The sequence below is a fragment of the Canis aureus genome, chromosome X (genome assembly GCF_053574225.1).
Source record: "Canis aureus isolate CA01 chromosome X, VMU_Caureus_v.1.0, whole genome shotgun sequence".
Classification (NCBI taxonomy): Eukaryota; Metazoa; Chordata; class Mammalia; order Carnivora; family Canidae; genus Canis; species Canis aureus.
The window spans coordinates 55,366,166-55,390,057 of record NC_135649.1 but is presented as its reverse complement, the minus strand read 5'-3'; the positions used below and the strand labels follow the sequence as shown (position 1 = coordinate 55,390,057).

The 23,892-nt window shown below is 36.6% G+C and overlaps 1 protein-coding gene across 3 annotated transcripts in view; it reads left to right on the top strand.

The window, feature by feature from the left end:
- Window positions 1–23,892, top strand: part of PCDH11X (protocadherin 11 X-linked) — a 475,627-nt gene that overhangs the window by 179,465 nt on the left and 272,270 nt on the right. For 2 of the 3 annotated variants that reach the window (XM_077890191.1, XM_077890194.1), the window contains exon 5: window positions 15,555–15,584. The exons of the other annotated variant lie outside the window; for it this stretch is intronic. In XM_077890191.1, the coding sequence (XP_077746317.1) occupies window positions 15,555–15,584 (30 nt within the window). The remainder of the gene's footprint in view (window positions 1–15,554; window positions 15,585–23,892) is intronic. 3 annotated transcript variants of the gene reach the window in all.

The window sequence follows — 23,892 nt, the reverse complement described above, 5'->3', positions numbered from 1 at the left end:
GCGTCCATTTCTTCTAGATTGCCTAATTTATTGGCGTATGTTAAAACATAATATGTTTTTAAAATCATTTGTATTTCCTTGGTGTTGGTAGTGATCTCTCCTTTCTCATTCATGATTTTATTAATTTGAGTCTTCTCTCTCTTCTTTTGAATAAGGCTGGCTAATGGTTTATGTATCTTATTAATTCTTTCAAAGAACCAACTCCTGGTTCTGTTGATCTGTTCCACAGTTTTTCTGGTCTCGATTCGTTGAGTTCTGCTCGAATCTTTATTAACTCTCATCTTCTCCTGGATGTAGGATTTATCTGCTGTTTTTTTCTCTAGCTCCTTTATGTGTATGGTTAGCTTTTGTATTTGAGTTCTTTCCAGTTTTTGAATGGATGCTTGTATTGCGATGTATTTCCCCCTCAGGACTGCTTTTGCTGTGTCCCAAAGATTGTGAATGCTTGTATCTTCATTCTCATTAGTTTCCATGAATCCTTTTAATTCTTCCTTAATTTCCTGGTTGACCCTTTCATCTTTTAGCAGGATGGTCCTTAACCTCCACGTGTTTGAGGTCCTTCCCAACTTCTTGTTGTGATTTAGTTCTAATTTCAAGGCATTATGGTCTGAGAATATGCAGGGGACAATCCCAATCTTTTGGTATCTGTTCAGACCCGATTTGTGACCCAGTATGTGGTCTATTCTGGAGAAAGTTCCATGTTCACATTCTTGAGAAGAATGTGTATTCAGTTGCATTTGGATGTAAAGTTCTGTAGATATCTGTGAAATCCAGCTGGTCCAGTGTATCATTTAAAGCTCTTCTTTCTTTGGATATGTTGTGCTTAGAAGACCTATCAAGTATAGAAAGAGCTAGATTGAAGTCACCAAGTATAAGTGTATTATTATCTAAGTATTTCTTCACTTTGGTTAATAATTGATTTAAATATTTGGCAGCTCCCACATTTGGGGCATATATATTGAGGATTGTTAAGTCCTCTTGTTGGATAGATCCTTTAAGTATGATATAGTGTCCCTCTTTATCTCTCACTACAGTCTTTGGGGTAAATTTTAGTTTATCTGATATAAGGTTGGCTATCCCTGCTTTCTTTTGAGGACCATTTGAATGGTAAATGGTTCTCCAACCTTTTATTTTCAGGCTGTAGGTGTCCTTCTGTCTCAAATGAGTCTCTTGTAGACAGCAAATAGATGGGTCCTGCTTTTTTATCCAGTCTGAAACCTTGCACCTTTTGATGGCGTCATTTAAGGCCATTCACATTCAGAGTTACTATTGACAGATATGAGTTTAGTGTCATCCTGATATCTATTCAGTCCTTGTTTTTGTGGATTGTTCCACTGAACTTCTTCTTAAAGGGGAATTTTAAGAGTCCCCTTTAAAATTTCTTGCAGAGCTGGTTTGGAGGTCACATATTCTTTTAGTTCCTGCCTGTCTTGGAAGCTCTTTATCTCTCCTTCCATTTTGAATGAGAGCCTTGCTGGATAAAGTATTCTTGGTTGCATGTTCTTCTCATTTAGACCCTGAATATATCCTGCCAGCCCTTTCTGGCCTGCCAGGTCTCTGTGGAGAGGTCTTCTGTTACCCTAATACTCCTCCCCATAAAAGTCAGGGATTTCTTGTCTCTTGCTGCTTTAAGGATCTTCTCTTTATCTTTGGAATTTGCAAGCTTCACTATTAAATATCAAGTTGTTGAAAGGTTTTTATTGATTTTAGGGGGTGGGATCTCTCTATTTCCTGGATCTGAATGCCTGTTTCCCTTCCCAGATTAGGAATGTTTTCAGCTAGAATTTGTTCAAATACATATTCTGGCCCTCTGTCCCTTTTGGCGACCTCGGGAACCCCAATTAAACGTAGGTTTTTCTTCCTCAGGCTGTCTTTTATTTCCCTTAATCTATCTTCATGGTCTTTTAATTGTTTGTCTCTTTTTTCCTCAGTTTCCCTCTTTGCTATCAACTTGTCTTCTATGTCACTCACTCGTTCTTCCACCTCGTTAACCCTCGTCGTTAGGACTTCTAGTTTGGATTGCATCTCATTCAATTGATTTTTAATTTCTGCCTGATTAGCTCTAAATTCTGCAGTCATGAAGTCTCTTGAGTCCTTTATGCTTTTTTCTAGAGCCATCAGTAGCTGTATAATAGTGCTTCTGAATTGGCTTTCTGACATTGAATTGTAATCCAGATTTTATAACTCTGTGGGAGAGAGGACTGTTTCTGATTCTTTTGAGGTGAGGTTTTCCTTCTAGTCATTTTGCTCAGTTCAGAGTGGCCAAAAGCAAGTTGTTTTGGGAAAAGGAGAAAAAGAGAGGAGAGAAGGAAAGAATAGAGAAAGAGAAAAAAAAGAGAAAAAAAAGAAGAAAAAGAGAAAGAAAAAAGAAAGAAAGGGAAAAAAGGGGTGTGTTAAGTTTTTTAGTAACTAGTTGGAAATGAGACCGCCAAGGCAAGCGAGGGTCCAAGAACAGATTTTATTGCAGGCACCCTCGGGCGAGGTTCCACGACTCACAGGGGAAAGAGAGTGAGTCGAGGAAGTCGCGCCAAGACAAGGTGATAGGGGGTTTACATAACGTTGTAAGGCAGAACGGTTTCCTATTGGTTGGCTCATATGCAAAGGAAGGATTGCAATCCAACCAGAGTGACCCTCACTATGCAAAGGAAGGATTGCAATTCGACCAGTCAAAGGTGACTTCCTCCTCTGGGGTTTGAAGGGCATTGGGTTCGGTTGGGGAATTCCAAAGGAGAGGTGTAAGGGTCTGCTTAAGCTGTCGTCCCAAGTGGAGGTGGTGACAGGAACCTCAGCCATTTTGGCGTATCCGCCATCTTGAGGAGTTTCCCTTCCCGCCTGGCCCCAACAGGGTGGGGGAAGAAAACAAATCAAAAAGCAAAACAAAACAAAACAAAACAACAACAACAAAAAAAAAGAAAAGCAAAAAAGAACCACGGGGGAGTATCTTCTGATTCTGTATACTTTAAGTCCCTTGATTTCCCCTGAAACTTGTCCGTCTAGCTGGTGTTCTGGGGGAGGGGCATGTTGTGTTGATTTTCAGGTGTTAGCACTTGGGGGAGCTGCTCTGCCCCCTGCCTGGTGCAGGCCTCAGTGGGGGTGGTTTACCCCTTGAGGCCCCAGGAGCAACAGCCCCAGTGGCGGGGCAGCTCTGGAAACCTGGATTCAGCTCCGGCAGGAACTCCGTCTGCAGGGCCTGGAGGCTCTGGGGCGGGGCCGCTGATCTGCTCAGCTGGGGCAGGAGCGTCCTTGCTGTCCTGGGCCCTCCCGGCCTCTGCCTGTCCCGGGGGGAGGCCGGATCCTGGGCTGTGTCCTGGCACCCTGTTGGATTCGCGCTCCGGCCGCGCAGCCCCCTCCACAGAGCCGCCGCTGGAGCCCCTCCGAGCTGCTGTTACTGTCCCAGGGAGCCCAAGGGCATCCTCGCCCTCCTGGGGTCCTGCTCCAACTCCCTGGAACCCCTTTCCGCCGAGTCACCGCCGAGCTGCTCCTGGGTCCAGCGGCGCGCACTGCAGCCCTTTAGGAAGCTCGGCCGTGGGGTGTGGCATGCTCTCCCCTGGGCACAGGTGCTCTGTTAGTGTCCCTGGAAGCCTGAGGGCATCCCCGCCCTCCTGGGATCCTGCTCCAACTCCCTGCGAGGCCTTTCCGTCCCGGAAGATTGGTGCAGCTCCTGCTTCTCTGGGACAGGGCTCTCCTGTCCTGGGGACACTCGCCCCGGCCTCAGCCCGGCTCCTCGCGGGGCCCCTCCCCCTCGGAGGCCTTTGGTTTCTTTATTTCTTTTTTCCCCGTCTTTGTACCTTGACAGAAGCGTGAATTCTTCTCACTGAAGCATTCCAGGTGTTCTCTCTTTAATTTTCAGGCCGATTTCATAGATTTTCAGGATAATTTGAAGGTTTTCTAGGTAATTTGGTGGAGACAGATGATTTGGAGACCCTACGCTTCCACCATCTTGCCCCTCCCCTCCTCAATTCATTTTCATGAGGTAGTAATTCACATGGAACCCCAAAGCAAAAGCTTTCCCTTTCACAATCTTTTACTACCACTCAAAGCACTCTTGTTATATACTGGCAATTAATTCATTCATTATCTCTAAATTTTTTTTTAAGATTTTATTTATTTATTCATGAGAGACAGAGAGAGAGAGAGGCAGAGACACAGGCAGAGGGAGAAGCAGGCTCCATGCAGGTCGCCCGATGTGGGACTTGATCCCAGGTCTCCAGGATCACGCCCTGAACCAAAGGCAGGTGCTAAACCCCTGATCCACCCAGGGATCCCTCTAAATATTTTTTAGTAACTGACTTTGTCAATAGATAGGAAGATTCTTCCTGGTTATCGTAGTGTTCTCAATGTTTCACACAGTGTGTGATTAAAATAATGATAATAATAGTGTATGTTGACAGCTTACTATATGACCATCTATTAAGTGCTTTAGTATGAACTCAATTAGCTCACAGACACCTTATCATATAGCTGTTGTTTTAATAATCAGTATTCTACAAATAGACAGAATAGTTAGAATAGTTAAGCAATCCTTTTAACATTACCTACTTGTATCACCATTGAGTAAGTACTAGTGATAACATGTTTAATAGTTTACTTCTTTGGGATCTGGTTATTTGTTGGTCACAGATCACTGATATAAAGAAGACACCCTCCCTGTCCACACCTAGAGCAGGATGGTCTGGTTTGTTCTCTTATCTCTGGTTTTCTTACATCTCAGCATTTTTGGGATTTTTGTGAGCCTGCTTCCTTGGCCCCCTACCTAGCTCTGCCTAGCCCCATTGTCCCTAACTCAAAGCAGTCTATTTTCAGAGCCCATGATTTTAAACACTATGCCTGCCACACAATAGATATTCAATGAGCATTTGTTGATGGATAGAATTCCATAGTTAAAGCTCCCAAAGAAATACAACTCCCTCATTCTTCTAAAAATACTAATGATAAATAGCCAATAATAAAAATAAAAATGCCATGAATACAGAGCTCTGCTAAGAATAAAGTCAGTTGGGGTTAAATGGAATCATCTGCTGTTTTATGTTGAATTAGAAGCTGAAAATAACATTAATGTGGGAAATTGGGGCAAAAATGAAAATCTACATGCCAGATTCACAAAGTAGTAAAAAAAAAAATGTACACACTTAAAATATTTTAGAGACTTTAAGAGCTAAATACTGGGAAGATTCCTGAGGTGAATGAGCCTCTGGGGAATGATAGACCTTTTAAAATAAAACTCACATCCTATCTTATGCAGTTTTAATGTGAGTATTTGATAATTCAAGGCTCCATGGATCACTCAAGAGGAGTGTTTTTATTTCTGTTATAGAAACCCAGCAGCATCATAGATATTGGAATTGAACTATGGTAAATAATAAATTGTGCTTTTAATTAGTGTTCACTATTTATCTGCTATACCTCTAACTAAATGATTTGAAATTATTCTCTGAGAGATAAAATTCTACAAGGATACTTCTTTTTTTATTTATTATTTTTTTAGTTTTTTAGTTTTTTACTTCTTAGGAAGCACTAAAGCAGGGTAAAGAGGTAGAGTGAGAGGGAGAAGCAGGTTCCTAGCTGAGCAGGGAGCCCCACATAGTGCTTAATTCCAGGACTCTGGGATCATGACCTGAGCAGAAGGCAGTTGCTTAACTGAGTGAGCCACCCAGGCACCCCTAGGGATATTTCTGATGTAGTTTTGGAACAGTGTTATTGTTAGAGTTTAGAGCTGATGGCCAAGAAGGAATTCTTGAGATGTCTTTGGTGCAAAAAGGTGGTTTTATTAAAGCATGGGGACAGGACCTGTGGGCAGAAATAGCTGCTGCACTGGGGTTGTGAGGAATGACTGAGGGAGAGGTTCACAAGGACTTTCATATGCTAAAGATTCACAGGATACTGGAGGCATTGCTATTGTCAAGCTAAGGTTGTTTTTCCCTCTAACAAAGAGCATTAACAGTAAGATAGTTGGAAGTTTCCTGGAGGAAACTTTATACTCTGCTTATTTCTAGTATTTGTCAATGGACTGCGAGGACATTTAATTTAATTTACATTCCCTTCTGCTTTTGTTGCCCATATTACTTCTATTAATGAAGAAAAACTTCCAAACTATTCTGTTATCAAAAGTACTGTAATTATCTATACTCTTGTTCTTTATGAAGAGCAAAGATAGCTATTTCTATCTTGGCAATCAATTTATCTTTAGTAACTAGCCTGGTGAATTAATTCATGTAAAGTTAGAAATGTTCATATTGAATACTCCTTCTTACCCTGAATAGGAGATAGATTGTGAATCCTTGGTCTTTTCTCCACACATAAAATGCTTTCCTTACATACAATGCATCTGAATTAACCAGATGGAAACTGGGCTAGGAACTAAAATGGTTGAATTGGAAAATTGCTCAATATTTAAATTTAGTAGTTGCTTACATTAAAGAAATCATGTAGTTGCTTACATTAATAAACTAATACTAAAGGCTCCAGATTCTGGAGCTGGTCGTGTTACTTGCATATGTGAAAACAATGAATATTCTAATAGTTAATATACATGTAGTTGGAAATTTTTTAAAGAAACTTAACTTAGATCTAGTTAGTAAATATCAATGTAATTACCTAATAGTAAAATTGATGCAAATGGTTACTTTGTAGAAACATAACTGAATGCTTTTTCTCTAGCATATGATGAAGTTTTCTGAATATAGGTGAGGCCTGGAGCTGACAACCAAGAAATAATTCTTGAGACATCTTTGGTGCAAAATGGTGGTTTTATTAAAACACAGGGACAGGACCCATGGGCAGGAAGAGCTGCTGTCCTGAGCCTGTGAGTGATGGATGATTATATACCTGGAAGTTGGGAGGGGTTTGAGAATAGCATACTCTCTAAGGACTTTTAGAAACAAGGTTTCCAGGTTCTTGAGGGAGCTAGCTATTGTTGGGAAAAGATCACTTATTACCGTCTAATAGAACCTGAGTCATAAGACCCTTCAGATGTTTATCAGTGGGCCATGTGCTTGGGAAATGATCACCAACATGTACCTTGGGGGTTTAGAGATAAAGGAAATTTAAAGGAATTTTTATATGTTAAAATAGACTTACAGATTCCTGGAGGACAGGCTAAGATTGCCTTCTGCCCTTAGCAAAGTATGAACAGTGAGACATTTGAGTCTGTAGAAGAAAGTCACTCTCTCTGTTTCAAGAACTTGTCAATGTGCTTTGTCCTCAGCTAGTCCTCTGTTCCCCCATCAGCATAGATAATCATTAGGAAATGAGTACTATAAGGGATATATAATATTTATTCAGAATTATTCATGCATATTGAAATATTATTCATTATCTAGTTTATTATTGCTAGATATTAGGGTACATAGTCATTAATTCATAATAGTATATTTACTTTTTGTGTATTTATATCTAAGATATACAGCAATCCCTGGTGAAAAGAATATTTACATCCTGATTTACAATCTTATACAATTTTGAAACATAGTATAAGTCTTTATACCTAAATTTCTATACATGTAAAATTAGAATAATTGTATTAGAATTATGGACTATTTCAAGGATTAATTCAGAAAATATATGTTAAATACTTGAAAGTTTCTGATATTTTTTAAGATTTTATTTATTTATTCATGAGAGACAGAGAGAGAGAGAGAGAGAGAGGCAGAGACACAGACAGGGAGAAGCAGGCTCCATGCAAGGAGCCTGATGTGGGACTTGATCCCAGGACTCCAGGATCACACCCTGGACCAAAGGCAGGCGCTAAACCACTGAGCCACCCAGGGATCCCCGGTGTCTGATTTACAGAACTCTTACAAATAGTAACTGTTAAAAATACTTGGGAGATGAGAAAAAAGTCCAAAAGAATAATCAAGAAAAAAGATTTTATTTGACTTTCAAAAAAGTATCTACAAATAGAAAGGATATGATTTGTTACTGTTATTTCCATTTTAAGAATTAACAAACTGAGATTTAGAAGTCAAAGGACTTGCTCATTGTCACACAGTTCTTTGCTCCCTTGTGGTATGATAGCATTTTATTCATCTGGCCATTATAACATCTAAAATATTATAATTATCACTTGCTACATCTGACTTCCCTGTTAAATTGTGAAGTCCTGTAGGGCAAGGGTCTTATTCCATTCATTTTTCTACCACTTAGAAAATTTGAATGTAGTACCAAATAAGCTTTTGCTAAATGTCTTAAAGTTGAATGAATAATCTGGGACTGGAACCTATATCTGGTTATTCAAAATCGGATAATCTTTCCATTGTACTAAATTTACTTATAATCATTCCAGTCCTCCAGAAACTTAAATATACAAAATGCATTGATTTGTGGTTAATAGTCTTCGAAAGTATTTTGGTTTGAGAAATTATAGAATAAAACAATCCATTTTATATTTTAGTGCTTTTTTTCCTGAAATGAAAGTATATACTTTTGATTAATTGGATTTTTAATAGCACTTCAATAACAAATTACCACAAACATCAGTTGCTTAAAATAACAGAAACTTAGTCTTTTGTCCTTCTGCAGTCCAGAACTCTGAAATCAAAGTGTCCTTAGTGCCATGCTCCCTCTAAAAGCTGTAGGGAAGATTAATTCCTAGCTTCTTCCAGCTTCTGCTGGCATTTAGCAATTCTAATTCCTTCCATCTTCCAGCTTCTGCTGCATTCTTTAACTTGTAGCTGCCATCACTCCAATCTCTGCCTTCATAATCACATGACCTTCTTCCTGTTTGTGCGTGTCTTTTTCCTATATACACACTGGACATTGAATTTAAGGAATCCCTAAATCCAGGATGATTTCATTCCAAGATCCTTAACTAATTATAGCTGCAAAGATATTACTTCCAAATAAGATACAATTTTGAGATTCCAATGGACATAAATTTTTGGAGAATGCTCTCTACTCACTATATGCATTATACTTCATTTGATTTGATAGTGTCAAGACAGGCTTAATGAAACCTCACAAACCTAAAAACAATGAGTTCAACTGGGGAAAAACAAAGAGGTTTCAGTTTCAGTTTTCTTAAATGATTTGAAATAAAGTTGAAAATTCTACCCAAAAAATGCAGTGAAAGTAGAACTTCAGCTTGGAATTACTAGAGGAGTTTGAAATAGAGATTATATATCAATGCATAAGGGAGTGGCAGGACTAGGTAGGGAGAGATATGTAGGGGGCCAGGGAATCAGACTCACAAAAATCCCAAAAATGTGGAGAGGAAAGGAAACCTGAGATACAAACCAGGGCATCCTGTCTTAGGTATCAAAGGTGGGGTCTATAACAGCTACTTGTGACTTGCAAAGAATTACCAGACCCTAAAAAGGAAGTAAGCCATTGAAGGTGTTAACACTATTCCTTACTCAATCATGATATCAATAGAGATGTTAAAAGGCTTTAGGTTCCCTTGTTGGCTTTCAACCAACACTACAAGCCAGCCCTGTCAGGATCCCTCTGCCTCCTAAGAACCTTCTCTGTCTCCTTGCTTAATAAATTTCTATTGCTTTACTCACTCTCCTTTGTCTGTGACATTCATTCTTTGACTCTGTGAGACAAGAACCTAGTTCTCACACTTTATCAGTAATCAAGTAAGAGCTCAAGAAGACTATGATAATCCCAGAAAAGAATATCACTTTCCACCTAGAAAACAAGCAAATGATAACAACGGATACCAGATAATTATTATAACTTTGTTGTAAAGTAGGTATTATTAGATTAAAACTAAAACTTAAGGATAAATTAAAAAAATGCAACTAAGTCCAAGGTTTAAATCTCTATCAGAAAGCTACATGCTAGGGGATCCCTGGGTGGTGCAGCAGTTTGGCGCCTGCCTTTGGCCCAGGGCGTGATCCTGGAGACCTGAGATCAAGTCCCACATCAGGCTCCCTGCGTGGAGCCTGCTTCTCCCTTGCCTGTGTCTCTGCCTCTCTCTCTCTATCATGAATAAATAAATAAAATCTTAAAAAAAAAAAAGAAAGCTACATGCTTAAGTACTATTTATGTAAAATGACTATAGTAGCATTAAACTTTCATTTGAGATCCATCCAAATAACTAGTAACAGTATTTTAAAATACCCTTTGTCCATCTGTAAGTATGATATAAAGGATAGTATATAAGGAGCTTTAAAATTCTTATTTTTATGATAGATCTATTTTGTTATGCTTCATCTAATATGAAAACCAGTATTCACAGATTAAGCAGTCTGGTAGCTATTGCACTGAAAAAAAAAAAGTCTTCATCTATAAGCTTTAATAGACTCAATGCAACAATTTGTTTTCACATTTCACAAGAATGACATGTTAAGATCATCTGTAACTATTTTATTTATTTTATGTTCAAGTTTTTTATTTAAATCTAGTTAGTTAACATATAGTGTAGTATTAGTTCCAAGAGTAGCATCTAGTGATTCATCACTTACCATCTGTAATTTAAAATTGTATTAGAGTCGTTACATATGTCTTTAGCAGCAAAGATATTTTCATGCAAAATTCAAACAATTAAAAATGAAACATAGTTTCAACTGATATGCCATATTTTTATCAAGCAGCTTCAAAATGGGAATGATTATTTTCCCACATCAAAGTGCCTCTGTAAGAATAAAATAAAATGATAGTTGTAAAGCATTTACTAAATTTGATTCATACTCAATAAATTATAGGCAATTATAATAGTGGCAGTGATAGTTGTAGCAATAGTGTTCCTGTCATTGTCACAATCATTATCAGCATTATTATCATCAATGTAGTTAATGCCCTGGGGTTAGTGTAGAAGGAAGATACAGTTTTCTAAATTTTGGTTGAATAAGATCATTCAGCTACTTGTAGACCAAAGACTGAAACATATGTCTTCTCATTTCAAATTTCATGTTTTATTTACTGATGCATCAATATTATCTATACAACATTTATGCTAGTCTTAAGTTTAGGAGCATAATAAGGACACAAAAATACCTAGATACATTCTCGTAAGTGTGTTCTTTTGAAATAGTTATTTATATCCTAGAAAGGAGATAAGTAGTAAACAAATATGTTGAGGAAGACATTTAAGCTTATTATTATTATTATTATTATTATTATTACATTCACTAATGTCTTCCCTTTAAAATCAATAGCATTCTAGGTCACATGTGTCAATTTACTAAAACAAAACAAAACAAAAGACAAAAAACAACTTGGCCATGATATTTGTATGGAGAATTAGTCAAGTAAAAATTATACTTAAAGTTGTAATATTCTTAAAATGCAGATTGGGGGGCATTCCAACTGGTGGAGTATTAGTAGATACAGTCTCCATAGCCTTTCAGTTTGTTATGCTATAAACACACATGAATATACTCACACACATACACAAGGATAAAAAAAAAATCTTCTGCAGTTTCATTCATCTTTTAGGCAAATATTTATTCAGGATGTAATATGTGTTCATAGTGGGAAGTATTTTCATTTTGCTCATACCCTGCCCCCAGTTTTTTTTTAAGATTTTATTTATTTATTCATAGACACAGAGAGAGAGGGAGGCAGAGCCACAGGTAGAGGAAGAAGCAGGCTCCATGCAGGGAGCCCGATGTGGGACTCGATCCGAGGTCTCCAGGATCACACCCCAGGCTGTGGGTGGCGCCAAACTGCTGCGCCACCAGGGCTGCCCTTGCCCATGCCCTTTAGAAAAGGTACTATCATAATACCACCACTGTCATTCTGATAAGTGCTTTTTGTTAAATCTTGACCATTACTGGACATCTCAAGTTGATTTTGCACTTAATCCAGCTGAAAAAAATTTAGTGGTAGTTAGTGCTGTTTTGAGTGAGAATTGAGATCAACTTTTAAAATAAATCTGTGTTCACCAAGTGCATTGTCTCTTATACATGTTTTGTTCTATTTCTTTCATAATCAGCAGGCAAGGTAGTGTTTTAGGATAAGCTCTAATGTTTGATCCTCTAGTAGGCCTCTGCCTCTTTGTTACCTGTGCATAAGGATGTGACTTCCTTGACTTCTGATTCTAGTCTTGCTCCCTTTTATTATTAATCTAAGTGATGAGAAATTCCTAATGGTTTTATTTAAGAGGACAGTTACTCTGTTAGTGGTAACAATACAGAGGAAACCCTACATGAAATAAGTGAAGATAACAGCTATACTTTACACAAGAAAGAAAAAGAAAGAAAGAAAAAGAAGAGAAAAGAGAAGAGAAGGGAAGGGAAGGGAAGGGAAGGGAAGGGAAGGGAAGGGAAGGGAAGGGAAAACAGAAGTAGTAAACCTGGAGATGGGAAAAAAAAGTAGAATTTTCCAGAGAAACTGACTGTATGTAGTAATACCCTTTTGAGCCATAGATCTCTTCTTGTATTAACCTCAACCTTTGTGCTCATTGTGTTCACTCTGAATGCACATGCCTAAAAGGGACACAATTATAATATCTGGTTTCCACTAGTCACAAAAGCACATAGATTTGAAGAATACCCAAATAATTTGACTTTCTTTCAACTGTACTGATACTGCTACCACCTCAGTGTATACATGGATCACTCTTCATTGTAATTTATCTCCCACCATTTTCCATTTTGTCCACTAATACTGTGTTACATAAAAGAGAATGGACTAAAAAAATGGAATGTTTTCCTAGTTGGATCATATTCTTGACATTAACAAATTTTGTTACTTCTCTTGTATAATATATCTTCTTCCTACTTTTCATCAGTTATACTCAATCATCTCTAACAATCTAGAAAATCTGATATAATATGAGAAATATTCATTTATTAGTAGGGAAAGGGCCAAGGGCAGGCTGCTTCAAGATGGGCCACTTTGGCATAAAGATTATTTTGAATTAAAAGTAATCAAAATGCATCAGATGCAGGAAAAGTTCTCTGTCTCCTCTCAGCTGCCTAAATTTACTTTGGAAAGGAAAGCCTGCACCAAGAAGAGAACTTTTAACAGAGATTCCCTTTTATGTAAGAAATGTACCTACATTATAGGGAAACATTTGTGTTTTTGAAATATGTCCTTTCCTTTTCCTGCTAATGGCTCTCTCCCCTTTGTATATCCAGACCCTACCCCTCTCCTTAGTTCATATAAACTTCATGTTGCCTCATTGTCTTTAGAATTTCATTGTCTATGTGGGTTGTCCTTATCCCTACTACATTTTATTTTCTTCCATTAATCTGTCTCTTGTCAATTCGATTTTATGTCCAGCTAGAAGGACCATAAAGCAGAGGAAGGTCTCCCTCCACAACAGTAGTAAGAACTTGTTCACATCAGGAGGTTAATAAGAACATATGAAACTACATGACAAATATATACTATTGGAAAATTCTGAGCTTATAACATTCAGACCTGTTATTTTTTTTTCCCTCCCTCACTATATATAATTTAGTTTGGACAACGATTTTGTTGATTTAGTGTTGATTATTTTGGGGTCAATTTTTAAATAAGGGGATTAAAAATCCATGTCTCTGTCAAAGTAGGAATTGCTTTTTGGCATGTTTTTTTTTCTTCCAGCATTTATTATTTTTTTAATATTTCTATCATCAAAACTGGTATCAATTTGTCATCCTATTTACATGCCTGCCAATATATTTCTATGCTTACTTTTAATTCTAATGCTCATCTAGATGTTACCAAATAGGACCCACTTATGGTGGCAGATTGTGTTGTATCTGTGGTGTGGATTAATGCAAAGACGATCCTTTTTGATATTTCACACTTGATCTATTTTAACCTTTTCACGATAACAATTTTCAAATAAAAGCAAAAGTAGCACGGCACAAGAAATGCTTTTAGTTAAAATATAAAATTTAGGGAAACAAACACATTCTGAACTTGTCTTTTTTCATTACTGTGGTGAGGAGGAGCACTGAGTGTTATGCTATATTTTGGCAAATTGAACTCCAATAAAAAAAATTAAAAGAGAAAAATAAAATCTGTTGTTATTGCAAGTAAATCTTAATGGAACAACCATAAAAAGATCTATTGTGCTGCTGCAAAATAGAGAATAGTATTTTAATATTATATCCTTAAAGACTTTTTTGTTTATGACTTTATTTCTATTAGAAAGTTGAAAATTTTAGCCTATTTTTTTAAGTTTTTTTTTATTTATTTAGTAATGAGACACACACACACACACACACACACACACAGGCAGAGAGAGAAGCAGGCTCCATGCAGGGAACCCATTGTGGGACTGGATCCCGGGTCTCTGGGATCATACCCTTGGCTGAAGGTGGCACTAAACTGCTGAGCCACCCAGCTGCCCTTAACCTACTATTTAAGAATTATTATTCATAATGATAAGAGATGTAGATATCTATTATTTAAAGGCACTGAAACCATGGATATTTTCTTGAAAGAGATTATGGAAGTCATCATTCTAAGGGTATCCCTTCCTGAATATAATTCTAATACTGAGCCATTGAAGGCTGAATTTGTTCAACACAAGAAAAGTGTGAATATCTTAGGGTAAACATCAATACCCAAAATGGAACGGGTGAAAAAAAGTACACTTTGATTTCTTGAATAAATGATTTTTGCCCATGTCTAGATACTTGTTTAAATGTCCATGTTGTGAACACAAGTTACGCTAAAATGACAGGAAAAAATGCATACTTTCTGAGAATAAGTTATTAAAAATATAGAGCAATCTCTGGCTATGTTAATTGTATCTGTATTTGTATTTACCCTTATTTCAAAATCAACCCAGCTCTACCCCCCTTTTTTTCTTGTGATTCATTGTAATCAAGGAGGCTCTCAGAGAACATTTTGTGTAGCTGTTAAAATGACAAGAAATGGAGATAAAATTTTAGGAGAAAAGACTTTTGGGAGCAAAAGTATCTAGAAATGTAGAAATTTGATCATTTATGATATGGTATATTCATCGTCTACAAAGAAGAATGAAGAAGGGACTAATGGCCTAAATGTTTTTGGAGTCTTGAAAATTAATTTAACCTGTCTCCTGAGGTTGAAAGGGAATTTTAAAAAAGAAGTTTTAAGTAAAAAGGAACAAAATAACCAAACACCACAGCTACAATGAGAAAAAAAAAAAAAGAACATAATTCAGTTGAACAGAATCTAATTAAGGTGTTCCTAAGAACTACCAAAATTAACACTTAGAGATAATACTTAATGTCTTTTAGATGTTTCTTATGTTTATTCCTAATTCATGTATTCCAACCAACCTAGTTCTTTTTTTAAGAAATGCATTCATGCTTCAGGTAAAGGCTTATTCATTAAAAGTTAATGAAAAATAAGTAATATAAGTAAGAGAATATCTAATTGGAGGCATGTCTTTTCTTCACAAAAGCCTATGTGGGCTAAATATATAACTGAGTTTTGTAATGCTGATCCAAGATTTCTTATATGGCTCTCATACTGGTACATGAGATTTATAATGTCGTGATATCCCCTTATGAAATGACTGAAGAAAGCAGAAGTTGAAGACAGTTTCAGAAGAACAGAATTTTTTACTATTGGACATAGAATATTGGCATTAAGAAATATATTTGCAATAACAAATTAGAGCTGATTTTCAATTTTGTTTTGTTTTCCTTTGCTTCCTTTGCCTCCATTTTATCCTAAATCAGTGGAAGTCTGAGGGGAAAACAGCAGGGAAGGTAAGATTATAAATTTAAAAGAAAATTGATTTCAAAATATATTGTACTATTTTTTCTTAATATTTTGAAACCACAGTATTTACTCCATGGCCTTAAAACTATAAGTATTTAAGATGATATATGTTGTGATTCTACCTTAAAAGATCTTCAAACTGAACTGTATCCACATTTTGTATCATTTACACAGTCCTGGATGCAATTTTCAAACTAATTTAATTTAATTTAATTTAATTAATTTTATTTTTGACCAACACTTTTCTTTTCCCACTGTGCCAAAACAACATTCTGCTTAAAGCATTACTTTGTGAATATTCTGTGAATAGTTATTTTATTATTAATTTTAGCAATAAAAGGGACCATTTCGTTGTCAATTCACAATTTGGCTTTCACAGCAAAAATCCGTGAATATGAAGCATGATGATATCTGATAGGATCACAAGGAAAGTAGGATAACTAAACTAAACAAACATAGTTAATCAGTAAATTGATATTCAAAGTTTTAGGATGTCATGTTTCAAGGTGAAAATTTTAAGTTCTGCTTATATATATGGATAGTCTAGTTGTCTAGAAAAAATTGGTTTTCTCAGTTTAAAAAATAAACTATCTCAAACATATTGTTAAATTTTAGTTACCTCATTAGTTAAACTACAACACCACTAAAATAAACAGTTTTTGAACTGTTCACTGGCATTTAATCTTTCCTAGAATTATGAATTGGTTTCCTCACCATGTTGTGGGGTTGAAAGAAATTTTCCCTTGAGCTTCTGATGGAAGATATTTTGGAAACTAAATTCAACAAGTGTTAAAAGCTGTGATATTAGAACCATAATGTTACCATAACTTTATGCTAGGTTAAATGGGAGCATAATCTTTAAGATGGATGTATCCTAGTCTAGTTTAAGAGACCAAATTTTGTGTTTGAAAAGGAACTTGCCAAAGGGTGGTCTCGGTTATGTCAGAAATGTTAGTCTTGAATGTCTTTATCAAGGGTGAGAACTACCTGAAAATAAATCCTGTCTAGAATGTCAAAATAAATCTTATTAATATTTGAGAAATAAACTAAAATAATGTACTAGAGAATTTTCAATGAATATATATATCTGACAGTTTTCAAATGCCTGTCTAAATTATCACTGTGGCTTTTGAGTGATGTCTTTTTGAGAGTCAGCTACTCCAAGGAAGCAAAAGATCATAAAAGAGATTTCAAATTAAAAGGAGGGAAAAAAGGGTAGTAAAATATTACTAGCTATATAAAGTGAATAAGAGAGAGGGAGAGAGAGGGAGAGAAGTTCTAGAGATTTTAGTATTCTAACATTCTCAACCATTCTATAACTTTAGAAGTGGGCCTGTTCAGTTATTTAAAAGCCGAGAATTTTGAACAACAGAAATATTGGCAACTTTTATCTAATGTAGCTATCCTACAAATAGGAAAATGTATTGGTTTAAAAAAAAATAGGATTCTATTTACAGAACTCTGGGGGTGAACTCATTTTCCTGTTCAGAAAACACTGGGTCATTAAATTTTAAAACAAAACACAGCAATAGTAGATATAAAAACATAATCACAATATAATTAGCAATGGAATGTATTATTTCTATTAAAAGATATATATATATACATATATAAATGTCAAATGAAAATTTTATATATATATATATGTCAAATGAAAGCAAATCTGGACTTAGGGAGAGACTTTACTCAGAATAGGGAGAAGACTCTGATCTAAGAAATCTACAAGGTTCTTAAAACTCAACAGATAAATGAATGTTTTTGTTGTTGTTGTTAAGGGAAAACAGAATATTTTAAGAAACTGGACAAGCAAGATAAATGAACAGTGAGGTCCAAAAAAAAGTGTCTCACTGCAGACAGATGATTCCCAGGAAACCTTGAAAAGGAGACATGTTCTACTTTATTAGTGCTTGCTTATAGCTTAGGGGCAAACAGGACTCAGGGGCTTGTAAGAAACAGAGATACCTGTCTAAAGTTTGGTCAAAGCAAAGCAGAAAGTAAGAAAGGGACAACTATGAAAACTTGGTTATTTTTTCCATTACCTTTCTATTTTCTTTCTATACCACGGTAAGTACATTACCTTTCTATACCACGGTAAGTACAATAAAAATAAGTCACTAATATTGTGCTTACTCTGTTTCAAGCACTTGTGTGTATATGCATTATGTGTGTATATGTACATACACACATATATATGTATATATGTATATCTATGCACATATTTAGTCTTAAAAATAATGCTATAAGGTCTTTTACAGTTAAAAAACAAAAACAAAAAAACATAGTACAGAGCTTACATGACTTGCCTAGGCTTACATAGCTCATGAGAAGAAGACCCATGGTTTGACCCAAGCAACCATGTTCAGGAAACCTCTTTTAAAAAAGAAAAAAGATATCAAAAAAAAGAAAAAAGAAGAAGGGAAAAGATAAATGTTAAATCACAGAACAAATACTTATTTTATCTCAAAATACTTGTCTTATTCTATTTTAATACTTACATTGAACATTCTTAATGTCATAAGATGTGTCTAGAAGAATAAAAAAATACTTCTGTCAAATATGATGGTGCTTCAGACCTATCATCAAGCAGTTTCACTAGCATATATACATATTGTATACCTAGCCCGATATAATATGGTTCACATATACCATGGAGATTAGGTCTGTCCTCTGAGGCCCTTTATTTTTGGTTCATAGCATTATGTAAATGTTTGAAGGTTATTTTGAATACAAAATACAAGAAGATTTAAACCTTAAATATATTAAGTGTCAGAATATTTGTCAACTTTGGATTTATTGCAAATGTTTACATAAGAGTTAAATTTACCTCTTGAACTCCTGAACCTTACCTGTTTAAGTTTTTCTTTAATACAAATTATAAAATATGGCATTCATATTCAACTTAATTCAGAGTAAGTGAAAAATATAAGGATACTGCATTTCTAAAAAAAAAGAAAAGAAAAAACATACATAAAATATTATCTTAACTAAGAATGAATATCATCTTTGCTAAATGAATGCTTTAATGTCTTTTAGATTCTAAACCTTTTAAGGACCTAGAATTTCTCAGTGACATCCCCATCTATTTAATTTTCACTCATTTTCTCTCCTTTCCCTTTATTCCCTTTCGATAATTTGTATATTCCCCAAATGAATGAGACCATATAATGTATGTCCTTCTCCGATTGACTTATTTCACTCAGCATAATACCCTCCAGTTTCATCCACGTCAAAACAAATGGTGGGTATTTGTTTTTTCTAATGGCTGAGTATTATTCCATTGTATACATAAACCACATCTTCTTTATCCATTCATCTTTCGATGGACACTGAGGCTCCATCCAAAGTTTGGCTACTGTTGATATGGCTGCTATAAACATTGGGGTGCAGGTGTCCCGGCGTTTCAGTGCATCTGTATCTTTGGGGTAAATCCCCAGCAGTGCAATTGCAGGGTCGAAGGGCAGATCTATTTTTAACTCTTTGAGGAAACTCCACACAGTTTTCCAGAGTGGTTGTACCAGTTCACAATCCCACCAACAGTGCAAGAGGGTTCCCCTTTCTCCACATCCTCTCCAACAATTGTGTTTCTTGTCTTGTTAATTATCACCATTCTCACTGGTGTGAGGTGGGATCTCATTGTGGTTTTGATTTGTATTTCCCTGATGCCAAGTGATGCAGAGCATTTTCTCATGTGCAAGTTGGCCATGTCTATGTCTTCCTCTGAAATTTCTGTTCATGTCTTTTGCCCATTTCACGATTGGATTCTTTGTTCCTTTGCTGTTGAGTTTAATAAGTTCTTTATAGATCTTGGAAACTAGCCTTTTATCTGATAGGTCCTTTGCAAATATCTTCTCCCATTCTGTCGGTTGTCTTTTAGTTTTGCTGACTGTTTCTTTTGCTGTGCAGAAGCTTCTTATCTTGATGAAGTCCCAATAGTTCATTTTTGCTTTTGTTTCTCTTGTTTTCATGCATATGTCTTGCAAGATGTTGCTGTGGCCAAGTTCAGAAAGGGTGTTGCCTGTGTCCTCCTCTAGGATTTTGATGGAATCTTGTCTCACATTTAGATGTTTCATCCATTTTGAGTTTATCTTTGTGTATGGTGAAAGGGAGTGGTCTAGTTTCGTTCTTCTGCATGTGGATGTCCACTTTTCCCAGCATCATTTATTGAAGAGACTGTCTTTTATCCAGAGGATAGTCTTTCCAGCTTTGTGGAATATTAGTTGGCCATAAAGTTGAGGGTCCACTTCTGGGTTCTCTAGTCTGTTCCATTGATCTATATGTCTGTTTTTGTGCCAGTACCACACTGTCTTGATGACCACAGCTTTGTAGTACATTCTGAAATCTGGCATTGATGCCCCAGATATGGTTTCTTTTATTATTCCCTTGGCTATTCAGGGTCTTTTCTGATTCCACACAAATCTTAGGATGATTTATTCCAACTCTCTGAAGAAAGTCCATGGTATTTTGATAGGGATTGCATTAAATGTGTACATTGCCCTGGGTACCATTGACATTTTCACAATATTAATTCTTCCAATCCATGAACATGGAACATTATTCCATCTCTTTGTGTCTTCCTCAATTTCTTTCAGAAGTGTTCTGTAGTTTTTAGGGTATAGATCCTTTACCTCTTTGGTTAGGTTTCTTCCTAGGTATCTTATGCTTTTGGGTGCAATTGTAAATGGGATTGACTCCTTAATTTCTCTTTCTTCAGTCTCACTCTTAGTGTAGACATGCCACTGATTTATGGACATTGATTTTCTATCCTGTCACTCTGCCGAATTGCTGTAGGAGTTCTAGAAATCTTGGGCTGGAGTCTTTTGGGTTTTCTACGTACAGTACCATCTCATCTGTGAAGAGGGAGAGTTTGACTTCTTTGCCAATTTGAATGCCTTTTATTTATTTCTGTTGTCTGATTGCTGAGGCTAGGATTTCTAATACTATGTTGAATAGCAGTGGGGAGAGTGGACATCCCTGTCTTGTTCCTTATCTTATGGGAAAGGCTCCCAGTGTTTCCCCATTGAGAATGATATTTGCTGTGGGCTTTTCGTAGATGGCTTTTAAGATGCTGAGGAATATTCCCTCTATCCCTATACTCTGAAGAGTTTTGATCAAGAATGGATGCTGTACTTTGTCAAATGCTTTCTCTGCATCCATTGAGAGGATCATATGGTTCTTGTTTTTTCTCTTGCTGATACGATGAATCACATTGATTGCTTTACAAGTGTTGAACCAGCTTTGCATCCCGGGGATACATCCCACTTGGTGATGGTGAATACACTTCTTAATGTATTGTTGGATCCTATTGGCTAGTATCTTGTTGAGATTTTTTCATCCATGTTCATCAGTGATATTGGTCTATAGTTCTCCTTTTTGGTGGGGTCTTTGTCTGGTTTTGGAGTTAAGGTGATGCTGGCCTCATAGAATCAGTTTGTTGTTATTCATTTCTTTCTATCTTTCCAAACAGCTTAGTAGAATAAGTGTGGTTTCTTCTTTAAACGTTTCCTAGATTCCCCCTGGGAAGCCATCTGGCCCTGGACATTTGGGTCTTGGGAGGTTTTTGATGACTGCTTCATTTTCCTCCCAGGTGATCAGCATGTTCCAGTTTTCTATTTCTTCCAGTTCCAGTTTTGGTAGTTTGTGGTTTTCCAGAAATGCATTCATTTCTTCTAGGTTGCCTAAATTATTGGCGTAAAGGTGCTCATAAGTTTGTAAGATCATTTGTATTTCCTTGGTATTGGTGGTGATCTCTCCTTTTTCATTCATGACTTTATTAATTTGAGTCTTCTTTCTCTTCTTTTTAATAAGGTTGGCTAATGGTTTATCTATCTTATTAATTCTTTCAAAGAACCAACTTCTGGTTTTGTTCATCTGTTCCACAATTCTTCTGGTCTCTATTTCATTGAGTTCTGCTCAAATCTTTATTAACTCTCTTCCTCTGCTGGGTGAAGGCTTTATTTGCTGTTCCTTCCGCAGCTCCATTAGGTGCAAGGTTGACGTTGTATTTGCGTTTTTCTAGTTTTTTGATGGATGATTGTATTGCGATGTATTTCCCCTCAGGACTGCTTTTGCTGTATCCTCAAAATTTTGCACAGCTGTATCTTCATTCTAATTAGTATCCAGGAACATTTTTAATTCTTCTCTAATTTCCTGGTTGACCCTTTCATCTTTTAGCAGGATGGTCTTTAACCTCCACGTTTTTGAAATACTTCTATACTTCTTGTGATTTAGTTTTATTTTCAGAGCAGTATGATCTGAAAACATGCAGGGGACAATCCCAGTATTTTGGTATCAGTTGAGACCTGATTTGTGACCCAGTATGTGGTCTATTCTGGAGAAAGTTCCATGTCCACTTGAGAAGAATGTGTTTTCAGTTGTGTTTGGATGTAAAGTTCTGTAAATATCAGAGAAATCCATCTGGTCCAACGTGTCATTTAAAGCTCTTGTCGGGATCCCTGGGTGGCGCAGCGGTTTAGCGCCTGCCTTTGGCCCAGGGCGCGATCCTGGAGACCCGGGATCGAATCCCACGTCGGGCTCCCGGTGCATGGAGCCTGCTTCTCCCTCTGCCTGTGTCTCTGCCTCTCTCTCTCTCTCTCTGACTATCATAAATAAATTATTTAAAAAAAAGCTCTTGTTTCTTTTGAGATGTTGTGCTTAGAAGATCTATCAATTACAGAAATCCCTGTGTTCACGTCTCCACGTATAAGTGTATTATTATCTAAGTATGTCTTAACTTTGCCTGTTAATTGATTGATATGCTTGGCAGCTTTCGCATTCAGGGCATAAATATTCGTGGTTGTTAGGTCCTCTTTTTGGATAGATCCTTTAAGTATGATATAGTGTCTCTCTTCATCTCTTACTACAGTCTTTGGGATAAACTTTAATTTATCTCATATGAGGATTGCTACCCCTGCTTTCTTTTGAGGACAATTTGAATGGTTAAAGGTTCTTCAACCTTTTATTTTCAGGCTGTAGGTGTCCTTATGTCTAACATGAGTCTCTTGTAAACAGCAAATAGATCGGTCTTGCTTTTTTATCCAGTCTGAAACCTTGCATCTTTTGATGGGATCATTAAGCCCATTCACATTCAGACTTACTCTTGATAGATAAGAATTTAGTGTCATCCTTATACCTTTTCAATCCCCGTTTTTGTGGATTGTTTCCTCCGACTTCCTCTTTCTTTTACAGAGTCCCCTTAATATTTCTTGCAGAGCTGGTTTAGTGGTCACATATTCTTTCAGTTTCCACCTATCTTGGAAGCTCTTTATCTCTCCTTCTATTGTGAATGAGAGCCTTGCTGGATAAAGTATTCTTGGCTGCATGTTCTTCTCATTTACGACCCTGAATATATCCTCCTAGCCGTTTATGGCCTGCTAGGTCCCTGTGGAGAGGTCTCCTATTAACCTGATACTTCTCCCCATAAAGTTTTGGGATTTCTTGTCTCTTGCTGCTTTAAGGATCTTCTCTTTATCTTTGGAATTTGCAAGTTTCACTCTTAAATGTCAGGGTGTTGATCGGCTTTTATTGATTTTAGTGGGGGATCTCTCTATCTCCTGGATCAGAATACCTGTTTCCCTTTCCAAGTTAAGGACAGTCTCAGCTATGATTTGTTCAAATACATTTTCTGGTCTTCTGTCTCTTTCACCGCCCCCTGGAACCCATTTAAATGTAGATTTTTTCCTTCTGAGGCTGTCATTTATTTCCCTTAACCTTTCCTCAGGATCTTTTAATTGTTTTTCTCTTTTTATCTCAGCTTCCTTCCTTGCCATCTACTTGTCTTCTATGTCACTCACTTGTTCTTCTACCTCATTAACCCTCATCATTAGGACCTCCAGTTTGGATTGCATCTCATTCAATTGATTTTTAATTTCTGCCTCAGTAGATCTAAATTCTGCAGTCATGATGTCTCTTGAATCATTTTTGTTTTTTTCTAGAGCCACCAGCAGCTTTATAATTGTGCTTCTGAATTGGCTTTCTGACATCGAATTGTAATCCAAATTCTGTAACTCTGTGGGAGAGAGTACTCTTTCTGATTCTTTCTTTTGTGGTGAGTTCTTTCTTCAAGTCATTTTGCTCAGTGCAAAGTGGCTAAAAACAAGTTGTTCTGGAAAAAGGAAGGAAAAAGAGAGAGAAAAAAAGGAGGGGAACAAATTAAATCCAAAAAAAAAGAGAGTTATCCTCTGATTCTATATAGTGTAAGTCCCTAGTCTTTCCCTGGTACTTTCCAGGGCTGCTTGGTCAATACCTTGGTCTTTCCCTGTCCTTCCAGCTAGTCTTCTGGGGAAGCAGCCTGCTTGT